This window comes from Danio rerio, chromosome 15 (genome assembly GCF_052040795.2).
Source record: "Danio rerio strain M-AB ecotype USA chromosome 15, GRCz13ab, whole genome shotgun sequence".
NCBI classification, from domain to species: domain Eukaryota; kingdom Metazoa; phylum Chordata; class Actinopteri; order Cypriniformes; family Danionidae; genus Danio; species Danio rerio.
Window position 1 is genome coordinate 33,760,287 of NC_141035.1, and position 15,137 is coordinate 33,775,423.

General features: G+C 34.9%; 1 protein-coding gene across 35 annotated transcripts in view; it reads right to left on the reverse strand.

The window, feature by feature from the left end:
• Window positions 1-15,137, reverse strand: part of nf1a (neurofibromin 1a) — a 123,019-nt gene that overhangs the window by 74,659 nt on the left and 33,223 nt on the right. For all 35 annotated transcript variants that reach the window (XR_015509622.1, XR_015509621.1, XR_015509620.1 and 32 more), the window contains 8 exons: window positions 14,996-15,118; window positions 13,592-13,675; window positions 13,390-13,506; window positions 10,564-10,745; window positions 8,400-8,611; window positions 6,712-6,873; window positions 6,501-6,604; window positions 3,422-3,557 (listed from right to left, as the gene is read on the reverse strand). Coding sequence is in view for 27 of the 35 variants with exons in the window: in XM_087284332.1 (XP_087140458.1) it covers window positions 3,422-3,557; window positions 6,501-6,604; window positions 6,712-6,873; window positions 8,400-8,611; window positions 10,564-10,745; window positions 13,390-13,506; window positions 13,592-13,675; window positions 14,996-15,118 (1,120 nt within the window). In the remaining 8 variants the exon portion in view is untranslated. The remainder of the gene's footprint in view (window positions 1-3,421; window positions 3,558-6,500; window positions 6,605-6,711; window positions 6,874-8,399; window positions 8,612-10,563; window positions 10,746-13,389; window positions 13,507-13,591; window positions 13,676-14,995; window positions 15,119-15,137) is intronic.

Sequence of the window (15,137 nt, forward strand, 5' to 3'; positions counted from 1 at the left end):
ATATTTGCAGATATCTCCAATCTGATTTTGTACTAGTACAATTGTAATTGCAGATATCTCTAATTGTCATTCTGACTAGTCGAATTATAATTATGACTAGTCAAAATATTATTAGAGATTTCTCTAAATATATTTATGGATAGTCAGAACAAAGGTTTAAATGCTAAAACGGCTTGCCATACAGGCGCGTCTATCATCCGCCCTCTGTAGTAACAGCTCACGGTCAGCTCACGTCATGTGTGATTTTGCGGCGGGAACATTATATGAAGACAGAATGATATTTTAGGCTGAATTGTACCTTATAAATACAGTATGTGACTCTTTCAACACCATTAGGAGGTATCCCTGTAGCTGTGCAAAGTATGTAAATCACTGTGAAGACTTTAAAACTTAGGATGTTTGACCCAGTATGCGTGTCAAAAAGCAGACGAGTCTAAAGCAATGACTGTACAACCGAAATGTTGCCAGACGTCTGATTTTGAGAGGATGGGCCATCCTCTATTTCAGCTCCACTCATCTTGGTTTGCTAACATTACTGCTGCTGCAATCTGAACTCACGTGCGACAGCAGGTGGAACGTAGCTCACGTGCAAACAGCTCAACTAATAAGAGAAAACGGACATCATATCGTAATCAAATCGTCATAACGCCACGATGCATATTGTGACATTTTTGCATCGCAATAAATCGTACAACGATAAATCGTTACACCCCTATTAAGGACCCATTAAACTGACCAAAAATGCCATAACTGTATAGACCACTTTATTTGACGCTGACCTATTACCTAGGGGTGTCAAAATAAATTGATTCATAGATGCACCGCAATGCAGACTCAAACAATTCAGTTTTGGTCCAGTAATAATCATAACGGTTATTATGTACTGACGTCATTCATCACATATGCGTTATATGGCAGTAGCTTACTATGGCGAGGGAGGAGACTGTGAGTAAATAAAACGCTCCAACTACTTAAAAACTACAACTGAAAAAGCAGATAACCGTGACTCACTGCTTGCTTGTGAGTTTGCTGGACAGCCTTTCACTGACAGGGAAGTAGGTACATCATAACCCAGCTTCCTCTCACTCTCTGTTGCCCCTTTGACCTGCTGGCATGTTCGTGATGTAATGTTTTATTCTTCTCTCTCTGATCTAACAATAACATTAATTGTGATGAGCGAGTTTTCTCCACCACATCATGTCTGTAATGGATTAGCTGATCACCGCGGCCGTTTAAAATCAGTGTCCATATCACTGTTTGCTGAACAGCACCAGAGCCGCGTTGACCTTCATAGCCAACCGCATCCCTTTCTGTTAAGCGCCTGATCAATAATAGGCATTTAAAAACTCACTCAACAAAGCCCAAAAAGCAAGTGGGATTATATTTATATTGGTTTATTTGCTTTAAATGCTCATGTTGTCTTCTGTGGATGCCCTTCCGTTTTGTTTGATACATTCAAAAAGAGTGTTTTCTTTGAGCAGGTCAAACTAAAGGTACAGTACATATATTTGAATGCTTGTATTAAAGGACAAAATTGTATTACAAATAATATATAAATGTAAATATATTCATTAATGAGAAATTTTATTACTAGAGTTACTGTGTTGCTAAGTAAAATGTCAAATTATTTGTGGAAAGCATCGTCAATGCACCGGGATGCACAGATATTGAATTGAACCAATATTGAATTGAACCGAATCGATGGCATGATAATCGTTGCAAACGGTGAGACCAGTGTACAGATGTTACTACTTCAATGTGTTCCTTATGCCGCCATTCATACCGCGGCGACGGCGGTACTTGATGCGCCAGCAGCTTTTGACCACTGGGTGGCAGTTTAACCACAGATATTCAGCTTTGCCTTTTCACAAAACTAAACATACTTTTCTGTGCGTACCTTATGTGATCAGATGTGTTCAATTAAAATATAATTTTGATTTAGTGTTCTTAGTGACAAACATGATCTTACCAGGGCTTAAAGTATTCCGGCACCATGCCGGATCTCCGGCGTGCGGCCGTGAGAGAAAAAAAATAGAGCTTGCACATGCGGTTTAGTTGGGGATGCTCAAAATAACTGATTAAGCAACAAAAACTGAACTGAAACTAAATTATTAAAAATAAACCTGCAAGACTTAATTTATGTTATGTCCCGCAGCAAAATTTGTTTTATTATACTTTCAGTGATCTCCTTAAGGTAGGTCAATTTATTTATTTATTTATTTGCTTTTGATGAATCAGCATTCAACTTAAGCTCTTTAGACCATGCCCCTGACCGTTTCTCAGTGTTTCGCCGCAATATCTTTAAATAAATTATTTATTTAGGCCTAATTTCATTATTAATTAGTTTTCATTATTCGTTTATTATTATGTACAATTGTTGAGACATAAAATAAGATAGTAAAATATACTCAACAACGAAAATTAAAACAAAAACAGAAATAAAAACATAAATGAAAATGTCTTGTCTTAGTCCTATCAAAATAGCAAACACTGAACATCTCTCTATATTTAGGCTAAAAGACTGCTTTATTTATTTATTTAAGACTACTTATTTGTACTGAATGTTTGTGCTTTCATGTTAGTTGTCTTTTATTTCTTCAATTCTATTTTCCAAAACTAGTCCTCTTTGCACTTAAAAAGTTTACATAAAGTGTGTTAACAAATTTTAAATGATTAATGAAGGAATTATAATGTTTTGACTTATTGTTTAATCTCATTTACAAGCACAGTAGCATATTTAAAGCTGCTGTGAAGGCTATTTCTGTCCGTTCGCATCCCGTCCCTTTGTGCCCCCTGGCGGCTCATTCACAAGCTGCGGTCATATACTAAAACCAGAGCGGCAGTTATTTCAAACGGCGGCGGTATAAGGCGCGGCGGTAATAGTCACTTTGAACTCTCACCTACTGTAGGTTCACAACCCTGATATTATTACTCACCAAATAATCTACAAAAAAACATTTTCAACATAAATAATGAAAAACTAATCAGCATATCGGAAAGACTTCTGAAAGACCAATTGCACTAAAAACTGAAAAAATGGCTTAATAAAAATCAACCTTGCCATAACAAGAATAAATAAATAATTGTAATATTGAAAAATATTATTTCACACTAACACTGCATCACAATTTTACTGTATTTTCAACAAATAAATGCAGCCTTAATTGTATTAAGGATTTTTTTAACGCATTAAAAAAGGTGGTGGTAATTTTAACTGTAATATTGAGTTTTTTTCCACACAAACTCGAACGGGAAAAGGTGAGCAGTGGTGCAAGAGAGTATAAGAGCAGGTTCTCCTGTTAAAAGTGACTGGAAGACTGATCAGTGGATGCCCAAGCATGAAAGACAGACTCAATGCAGTCAGTCAGAGGATGCAGAAACAGTGGTCAAAAAGCAGACTGGCATTAGGCAGGGAGTGTACCTGATACAGACAGTGGCACACACTGCGCAGCTGTGGAGGAAACTCGCTCGAGGAGTTGATGATGGCCAGGAAGAAGCGGTCAGTGATCTGAAGCAGGTTCTTCTGGTTCTCCTCCAGGTTCTCTGCCTGTTCAAGTCTACAGAGAAGACAGAAGAAATGTCCAATCAGAAGAATGACAATAACAGAAAGCTCTCTGGATGTCAGGCAGTTGTCATCTTTGATGTCTGTAAATAGAGATTGTTTTGAGAAAAGCCACAGTGACTACATAAACATCAATAAGAAAGGAAAGTACGCGACAAAGAATTACAGAGAAAAATTGTACACGATGTTTGTAACCATGATAGATAGTTTGTGTTTCTGGTTAAGTGTCAAACTTTTTCTTAAAAGGACAGTTCACCCAAAACTAAAAGGGCTGTCACAAACTAGTTTAGATTTCTTTCTATTATTAACCACAAATGAAGATATTTTGAAAAATGTTTCAAACCGGTAGCCTGTGACTTTCAAAGCATTTCTTTATACTACAATTGAAGTCAATGGTTACCGGTTTCCAGCTTTTTTTAAATGATCTTCTTGGTTATCAGTTTATAGCATTTCTCAAAATGGCACCTTTTATTTAAAAAAAAAAAATAAATAAAAAAAAAATAAAAAGATTTAAAACAAAATAAGGGTAAGTAAATTGTGAGAGAATTTTAATTTTTTTGGGTGAACTAACCCTTTATTTAACCGTTATATAGATTTCAGTGTATGTGGTAAAAGCTGAATGGAAATTTTGAACGGGCAGCTAAATATATGCATAATAATAAAAAAATGTCAGCATAAGCATCATAATGGGCAAGCATCCAAAAAACAAGCATTACTGAGGTCAGGGTATCTCATGTGCAGACATGAATCTGCTCTAGGCAAACCATTTCTTCCGTGTGAAAGTTTGTTTTGATTTTGTTGCATCACGCTCAGTATGAGGATGATTTTGGAGAGATAATTCAAGCAAAATACCAAACTTTAGTGTTATTTTACTTGCCCTAATGATGACCAGGGTATAGGTGACTTTTTCAAGATGTGCAAAATATTTAGCTGAAAGTTTGAGAACCAATAAAAACTGTTCTAAACACATTCACAACAGTCTGGAAAGCTTTATGACATCTGATGCATGCAGGGAGAAAACTCAGACCTGAGCTTGTGAACCAAACTGTAAAATGTGATATGATGACCGTACGAAAAAGTGTGTAAACCTTACTTTTAAAGTAATTATTTGACTGTACTGTAAAAAAGTGATTTATCCCATTGTCTTAAAATTATTATTTATTTAAACAAACTTCTTGCATAATAAAAAAATCTAATTAAAAGTTCCATGCTACAGCAAGTTACCTCACTGTTTTTAAGCAAAGTCAATGGGCTTACACAAGTCAACTTGTTGCTAGGCAATGACTTTACTTACTAGAGTTGAGTTTTTTATAGAAGCTAGAAGCTTTTTATTATGCAGACGGTAAATGTAGATTTATTCACACTAGAAGAATTATTTCACACAATAAGACCTCAGGATATTGCCTGTTTTGTCTTGTGAAACTCATGTGTCAACAAGCGCTGACCTGAAGTTGAATCACCAAGGCCACCCGGGGTTCATACACAATTTTCTTGTAAAATTCCCTAACTTTAAGTAATTATTCATGACCTACTGTTTCACATAATGTTGATGGATACATATTAAATAATAATCTTTTTAATACAAAATAAAACAGTGTTTAGATAAAGCTTACACAATGCTGTTAGCTAAAATTATGTGGAAGCATATGTGATTGGCCAAGGACAGTAAAGAAGTAATAACAAGGCTGCAACAACTAACCCTACACTCAAGCACCATTTATACACAAAGTATTAAAATAATAATGATGGAAAATAATTGAAAACATAATGTTACAACTAAATGCCTTGTAGAATTGCAATTCTTTTAGTTTACATTGAAAAATATTCATAGATATATATTCTATAGTAGATAAAGTATAGATATTCTTAATCAAATTCCCATGACTCTTCCAAACTTTTATTCGTTTTCCCAAATATTTCCCAAGCCTGGAAAATGCTATGTAAAAACGCAATGGCTTTTCCAGGTTTTTCATGACTGTATGAATCCTGACCACTACTTTTTCACCTCAGTCTAATTATGATGTGAATTAGGAAAGGATGGATGGATGGAGAGACAGGACGATAGAAAGATAGGACGATGGATAGACAGACAGACAGATAGATAGATATATAGATAGACAGATGGATGGATAGATGGATAGATAGATGAAATGACAGACAGGACGACAGACAAATAGATAGATAAATAGATAGATAGATAGATAGATAGATAGACAGACAGACAGACAGACAGACGGACAGACGGACAGACGGACAGACGGACAGACGGACAGACGGACAGACGGACAGACGGACAGACGGACAGACGGACAGACAGACGGACAGACGGACAGACGGACGGACGGACGGACGGACGGACGGAAGGACAGATAGAAAGATGGACGGACGGATAGACAATAGACAGATAGGACAATAGAAGGATAGAAAGATAGGACAATAGCTCCACAGATAAATAGATAGATAGATAGATAGATAGATAGATAGATAGATAGATAGATAGATAGATAGATAGATAGATAGATAGATAGATAGATAGACAGATTAAAGCATTTGAAAAAGGATGGATGGACAGACGAATAGATGGATGGACAGACGAATAGATGGACGGTTGGACGGACGGTTGGACGGACGGACGGACAGACAGACATATAGATAGAAGAATAAGACGATAGACAGATGGACAGACAGATAGACATATAGATAGATGATAGATAGATAGATAGATAGATAGATAGATAGATAGATAGATAGATAGATAGATAGATAGATAGATAGATAGATAGATAGATAGATAGATAGATAGATAGATAGGCAAACAGACAGAAAGATAGAACAATAGACAGACAGACAGACAAGTCTTAAATGGCCTGAGTGGTAATAAATTAATATCAAATTTTAATTTTAGGGGTGAAATATTCCTTTAAGTAGGTAAACGTGCCTAGTAGGGTCCACTTCAAAACTGATCTGCTGCCACTCTGGTGTAGTGATGATTCCTCTCAACAGCGGCTCCAGAAGCTTCTGTAGATACGCAGCTCCGTACACCTGCGAACACAGTGCCAGATTTGAAGGGAATTTGCATTGGAGTGCGGTAACTCATGCAAAACAATGAAGGCTGAACTCATGGAATGACTGTCACCGCTTCACGTCACCTTGAAGCAGAAGGTCATAATCTTGCTGGCTAGGCTATTTCCTCTAAAGAGCGTCTGCATTGAGTCTGCCAGCTCCACCTCTTTGGAGAACATATTCCACAACAGCTGATACAGCAGATGGCGAGAGTCGAAGAGAGTCACTAACACTCTGGCCAGCTCATCCTGAAAACCAGCACAACATTAAGCACAACAGCACTCCGATGACCAACAATACTTACCATGCATTGTGAGCTAAACATGAGATATAAAAAAAGAAATCTGTCAGCATTTATTTGCCATTAAGCTGTTACAAACATGTAAGACTGATATATTATATATAGTTTAAGGTACCCACAGACTTCTATAGACAAGAACAAAAACACTGCAAAATAAAGAAATTAATACATATTCTGAACAACTTTAGCACGAGTAAATGACAGGAATTTCACTTTTGGTTGAACTATTCTTTCAAAAACCAATATGACTTCCTTGCTTTCTGTGAAACAAATAAAACACATTTTGAAGGTACCAAAAACCAATCACTATTAGATCTCTTTGGCAAACGTTTTCAGGGAAAGAGATGTTTTTTTTCTAAATATGCTTATTATTAGTGCACAGACAAAAATAATGTGGGTCAAATTTGTAAATGACTATTTCAATTTTGGAGTAAATTAACCTCTTATTATTCCGTATTTTTACAACATATTGTAATATTTTAGGACAAATTGCTCAACATCCAAATCTAACATTTCAGGAAAGATATTTCTATTAAAAAAAAGTCAACGTGAAAGATTCATAGAGATCCTGATGATAAATACAACAAGAAAATTTCAAGGATCAAAATAGAATGCATTGTAGATTTTCAATGTTTAATGAAAATCTAAAAAAAATGTTAAACTAATTGTTAAGAATCTAAACCCAGCTTCTGAGTAAAAACAAATAGATCTAAAAATATAATCAGTTGAATTCAGAATTATTAGCCCCCCTTTGAATTTTATTTTCTTTTTTAAATATTTCCCAAATGATGTTTAACAGGGCAAGGAAATTTTCACAGTACGTCTGATAATATTTTTTCTTCTGGAGAAAGTCTTATTTGTTTCATTTTGGCTAGAATAAAAGCAGTTAATAATTTTTTAAACACCATTTTAAGGACAAAATTATAAGCCCCTTTAAGCTATATTATTTTCTATAGTTGCTATAGTAACCATCGTTATACATTAACTTGCCTAATTACCCTAACCTGCCTAGTTAACCTCATTAACCTAGTTAAGCCTTTAAATGTCACTTTAAGCTGCATAGAAATGCGTTTAAAAATATTGAGTAAAATATTGTTTACTGTCATCATGGCAAAGATAAAATAAATCAGTTATTAGAAATAACTATTATGTTTAGAAATGCGCTGAAAAAAATCTTCTCACCTGTTAAACAGAAACTGGGAAAAAAATTACCCGGGGCTAATTATTCAGGGGGGGCTAATAATTCTGACTTCAACTGTACAACAAATCAAAAATCTGTACAAAAAACAAATCATTGTTGTCTAAAATAAATAGAATAATAATATTAAATAATAAATATTTCTAGTTTGACAACTTATGTAGAAGTGTTATTTACGCATGTTTTTTTATTAATAGGTGAATTTAAAGCTGCTTCTATAATTCTTCTTGTTCTTAATATTATTAACTGTAAAATTAAGCTGTAATAAATCTTACCCATTGAGAGCATGGGACCACATTGGCCAGAGCCATGGCTATGGGCAGCTCTCCCTGATCTCCCATCATGGTGACCAGCTCGACCAGTCTCTCAAAGCGATCTGCAAGCACAGTCTCTGCAAGCGTGTCGAACTCCGTCCCTTGCTGAAGGATCTTAGTGAGCACTTCCATAAATGTAGCCCGTGTCTGCAGGTCCTTATGGTATCCCAGACCTGCTCATAGATATCAAGAGTCACTTCCTCAAATCAAAACAACTCCAATACATGTCCAACTGCACGATTCCAGATCAACTAAGAATCACAATTTCTCGATTCAAAAGATCTTGATTGCTCACAACTCTGAATAGAGAGATAAACATAATAATACCTATTTTACTAGAGTATCTAAAATACTGTGGATATCAGTCAAAATGTACATTATACATTAACATTATTACATTATACAGGGTTCCCACTCTTCGCCAAATGTCAAATTCCCTGATTTTACGGACTAAAAAGCTAAATTTCTATCACCTACAATGAAGAGAAAAATAAGGTGACGTGGTGGCGCAGTAGGTGGTGCTTCACAGCAAGAAGGTAGCTGGTTCGAGCCTCGGCTGGGTCAGTTGGCGTTTCTGTGTGGAGTTTGCATGTTCTCCCCACGTTCGCGTGGGTTTCCTCAGGGTGCCCCGGTTTACCCCATAAGTCCAAAGACATGCGGTACAGGTGAATTGGGTAAGCTAAATTGTTCTTAGTGTATGTGTGTGAATGAGTGTGTATGGATGTTTCCCAGGGATGGGTTACGGCTGGAAGGGCATCCACTGCTTATCCGTGCTGGATAAGTTGGTGGTTCACTCCGCTGTGGCTACCCTGGATTAATAAAGGGACTAAGCCGAAAAGAAAATGAATGAATGAATAAACAGAAAAATGACGTGTTTTTGTGTTTATATAATATTAATATTGCTTGAGCTTGAATATAGTTTTGAATATTATCATGAATTTAACATTCTTTATGAGAGCAACAGTGGATAATTTACCTTTATAACAGAAAAAAACATTTGAAACATTGTGAAAAATAACATTCAGTATGAAAAATTAATTTTGATGATTGGAAACTATTAATGCAAAGGGACAAACAAAACATTCTTTGACAAAAAAAAATATATAATAATATAATATAACATAAATAAATACACACACACACACACGTTTGTTTTTGTGAAAAGTGGGGACATTACATAGGTTTCCATTCATTTTATACTGTCCAAACCGTATATTATATTGCTCTCACCCCACCCATAAACCCAACCATCACAGGAGACTGTGTGCAGCTTTACTCTCTGATTAAACTCATTTTGTGGTATTTATAAGCATTTGGAGAAATGAGGACGTCACCAATGTCCTCATATTTCACCTCCTTTTTGTAATACCTGTGTCTTACCCATGTCATTATTCAGATTTGTGTCCTGATATGTCACAAAAACACGTACACACACACACACGTACACACACACACACACACACACACACACACACACACACACACACACACACACACACACACACTATTCACAAACTTTCTATGTCTGGAATAGATTTATAAAATTCCAAGATATGCCAAAAATTACATGACTTATGGAAACCCTGCTTATACAACTAATTATTATAAAATTTAAATATATATTTTAAAATGATGACTGAATTTAATACATCACTCATAAAACTATGTTTCATTACCGGATGGAGCAGCCTTTTTGAAGAATCATTTATAAACACAGCCTGACACCACCTATTGGTGTAACAGTGTAACTGCTACAACTGTCATCTGATATAGCAAGTTACTTTCAAATGGTGATTTTGATCTTTACAATAGACATCAGTGTTTATTTAACTGAATTCATCTAATATTTTATATATAGTATTTGAAATATACCTTTTCACAGTACGTCTGAGACAGCTTAAATGTTTGTAACAGAAATAGCACTTCTGGCTGAAAGACTAAAAACTGAAGCATTTCACAACTATACATGATAACTGCTCTATTTGGGCTAACCACAGATGTACCACTGTGTTTATTAAATGTCTAATAAACTTACGCAACTAAGATTGCGTAGGTGTATGAACAGAGACTGCAATCTTTAACTGATTAAGCATACAGATCTAAATTCATGATAAGCAATTCTCACCGATTGAGTGCATGAGGCCGCTATCCACATTAGCATTGAGCAAGTTAGACATAGCCAATACTGTGCAGTGCCGCAGAGATGCCAGTCGTCTAGACATGCCACGTTTCCTCCCTGCGACCTGCTGGCCATCTTCCTCAACCTCGCTGCAGTCATTCAACAGGTTCATGAACAGTGTGAAGTACCTAAAGAAGGAAAAGAGAAATGGATAAATCTGAGCTTAAAGGAGACATTCTTTGCAAAAATAATAAGGGATAAGGGATTTAAACACAGTTGTGAGGCAGGTGTGTGTGAATATTGCCATCCTCTATGGATAAAAAAATGAATAATTGCATTTTTTATAATGAAACTTTATAAAAACTGCCAATTCAATTGACATTCTCACTTCATACAGGTCATCGAAGGCCCATTATTAATGACCATCTCTAGCATAGACAGCCCTGAGCGAGAAGCAGCCATCCACCATTAGAGTTTTAAATCTTCTGCTATAGTGACACATGGGCGTTTATAACTCCACCCTCTTTTGAAAAGAGGGCCGGGAGCACATTCTCAATTGAATTTTAAGTTATTCACAAAAATGGTAAAATTTGGATCAAAGCCTAAAAGGAGCTGTTTCAAAGAGTTCTACAACATTATTTGTTGGGTATTTATGCTGAAACTTCAGATACACAATCTAGGGACACCATGGATTTATTTTACATCTTGTAAAAAGGGGTATAATAGGGAAGTATGTTCTGGCTTGAAGCAACAGTTCACCCAAAAATGAAAATTCTGTCATCATTAACTCATCTTCTACTTAATAAACACAAAAGAAGATATTTGGGGGAACGTTTGACACCAGTAACCATTGACTTTCATAGTATTTGCTTTTCATACAATGGATGTCAATGGTTACTGATCACCAAAATTTTCAATATATAGTTTTTTGTAAAAACAATTTACTTGAGGATAAGCAAATTGAGAGAACATTATCATAAAAGGTGCAGTGTGTAAGTTTGATACCCAGTGGTTGAACTAGGTATTGCATTCCTGGATCAAAACCAACTCAAGTGCAGGTTGCCAGATTGAAGACACCAACAGTGAGGCTAATTTAAGTTATATTCTAAATAAAATTAACGGCAATCGATAGAAAGAGTATTTTCCATATTAAAAGGAGTTTTTGACCTAACTAACACCTTGGATTGATATATTAGAAACGGCTTCTATTTCTCACAGATGAACAGGATAAACTGATCACCCCAGGCACTCGTGTGCTTTTTTTTCAGTGTTAAATGCTAATAATGTGAGTTTGAATGCCATTTTACATGACATTTATTGCCATACTACTGAAAGCAGTGACAGATAGTTCATCTCAGATCTTAAAAATAAACAGTTTGAAATTGAACTCTAGAACGGTAACTCTGTGATTCAGCATGTTAGAGGTTTATTATGTATTAATTAGATTATAAACCTTACCATTTCATTAGTAAGTGCATATTTCGTGCTTCTGAAAGGTGTGTTTTGTCTGGTGAAAACAGTTAAATTGCTTATTACTACAAATCTCGTCACGCAGCATGTTGTTAGGACATGCAGTTAAAATTTAACCTGCTCACCTAACGTTTAAGTTCGTAATACTTATTTCCTAATTAATAACCTCAAGTAGAACTTTAAGTCGGTGTCTCATTTCGTAGTCTGCTAACGTTACTTTCCACCGGAGGTTGCATTTCAGTCATGCACGCATGCTTTGAGAGTCTTCATGACTGAATGAGTGAAATATGTGGTTTTACAACAAGGCAACCCGGGGTGCTGAAATTTAATTGGGTAAGCTGGCATTGAACATGTAAAAAAAACAAACAAACAAACAAACAAGACAGCCGATCCCGGCACGGAAAACACATTTTCAAAGCAGAGTATCTGACCTCAGCATTGTTTTTCAGATAAACAGGAATGTTCACTTGGCATGTTTCTTAAATATCTGTAAACATATTATGGTATTTTTATGCTTTAGAAGAGTCAAAAACTTACATACAGCACCTTTAATCTGCTTTTTTGATTTTTATGGGTTAAAATGGCCTGTATTGTGTTTGCACTAAATTTTAAACTTACTACAAAGGTTAACTAAATGCAGCTTTGACCATTTGATTTTGCAGAATTTACTGACTTCAGCCAGAATATAAATGCAAAAATCAGCTTTCTGTCTGTTTAATAAAGGTTGCATGTGTAATGCCACACAAATACTGTATTTAAGCACATGCAGAAAGAGAAAACGATTTGCATAAAGGGAGGACATAAAGCACAAACTTTAGAATCTATTTTGACACAAATAATTGCAAAGTGTTCTCATATCGTGGAGCAAACGTAGAAGTACTACAATCAAAATACTGCATCTTGAGAAGAAAATATATTAGCGGTAAGTTTCCAGCTGACTCCTTCTCAACTCATTATTTATGATTTATTGAACATGACAACCAACATAAAAGAATTACTTAAAGGGACAGTTCACCCAAAAAAAGCACTAATTCCTCATTTACTCACACTCAAGCGGTTCTAAAACTTTATAAATGTTTTTCTTCTGTTGAACACAAAACAAGGTATTGTAAAGAATGTTGAAAAAAGCTGCCATTGATTGAATTGCAGATTTTTACTTTACTTTAGTATATTCTTTAGTATATTTCCCTTGGGACAGGAACAAGTGGAGTAAATGATGATTCACAAGATTATGCTTTGATTTCATTACTGGGAAGAAAACAAATTTATAAATAAAGTCTTGCAGCAGGTTAATTTGATATGTCGATGTTTAGAGTAATCAGAGTGTATTGGTGTGTATGTAAATGGGCTCAATGTTCATACTTCAGGAAGAGCTGTGATTTGGCCTCCATGAGCTCAACACCGTCACCCTCCTCAGGCTGTAGAGGAAGACCAGCCAACAGAGACACGACAGCCTCCATACTGGCCTGGTCCAGATCGCTGCAGAGAACAGAAACACAGCATCAGTAAGGAACATATAAACAGAAGAAATGTCAGGTTTTATGGAAACTGTAAAAGACAATACCGGGTCAGGCATTTGACATCATCGTCCGCAGCTTGATTGGAGGTTCCCATCACCCAGTCTGTGAGGTACTCCACCATTTTATTCCTATGAAATGCAGGAAAGTTAGACTGCATCTTATAAGGTCTTGATTCATAAATGATCACAAAAAAAACAGTATTACTGTAAAAAATATATGTGGAGAGACAAACTGAAAAATATTAAGTTTGGGGGAGAAAAAGCAATTAATGATTTTTTTCAAAAAGGATCAATCAAATGAGTAAGAAACAAATGTGTGTTTTTTAGTTATATGAAGTATATATATTTACATACGTGATGTGCACAGCCCAATTTTTACCAACAGGACAAACTTTTTTTTTTATTTATACTTGCACTTATGCATTTTGCAGATGCTTTTAACTCAAAAGTTGTTTGTTGTGCAACAGTTCTTACGCTAATTTAAATTGTTTATTTTTTTTTTCAAACTTTGATCTCAACCCTTTAACTACCCTTTAACTATCAGCCTCTACCAAATGGTTTATATGTCGGTTAATGGCAAAAGTACCAGACTTAATATATATAAAATATGAAAAATTAGAAAATATGAAGTGCAAGACAAATTGTTTTTATATAATTACATATATATATATATATATATATATATATATATATATATATATATATATATATATATATATATATATATATATATTCAAAACAAAACATTTTTCATAAAATATTTCAGATTCTTATTTAACATGACTTTGTTTTTATTGTAAAAAAAAATAAAAAATAAAAAAAAACAAGAAACCAAGTGTAGTAGTGCAACAGGATGTTTGTTTGATTTTATTTTAGTTTTTTTGTAAACCAACAATGCTGTGTCATTATATATAAATTATTATATAAAGTCATTATTTAAAACAGTCATTCTTTAAATGACTTTAAAATTCATTATTTAACACAGTCAAAACATGGTCAACCGTTTTATAGGGGTGAAGTCAAGAGGAACACAAGTTAATTTTAACAAATGTTGGAAACCTGTAACCATTCACTTCCATAGTAGATAAATAAAATGCTATTGGTGTCAATACTTACAATTTTCCAACATTCTTAAAAATATCTTCTTTTGCAAAAAAAAGAAAAAACCTGTACCAAAGAAACTCACACAGTTATGGAACCACGAGGTAAATGATGAATAAGTTTTCATTTTTGTGTGAATTATCGCTTTAACATTGTTACTCTAATTTGTTGTGTGAGAACTATTAACTAAATATTAATAATTTACTGTTCAGATTTTTATGTGATTTACATCCATTAAAATTTGTACAAAATTATGAACATAATACAGCATAACTTAACTTTAATAAGCACATAAGACCCAAATATATCTTACCACCCCCAAACCAAAGTACAGCACTGCAAGTTTACCTGAATTTCATCTCCTGGCAGAAGGAGAGGTCATCCCTGCGCTCCATCATCACCTCCACTAACTGACACAACTTGGTTTTGATCTGAATGGCATGAACAATGTTCCCTAAAATACGCACATACCTGAGGATAAAAGAAGAAA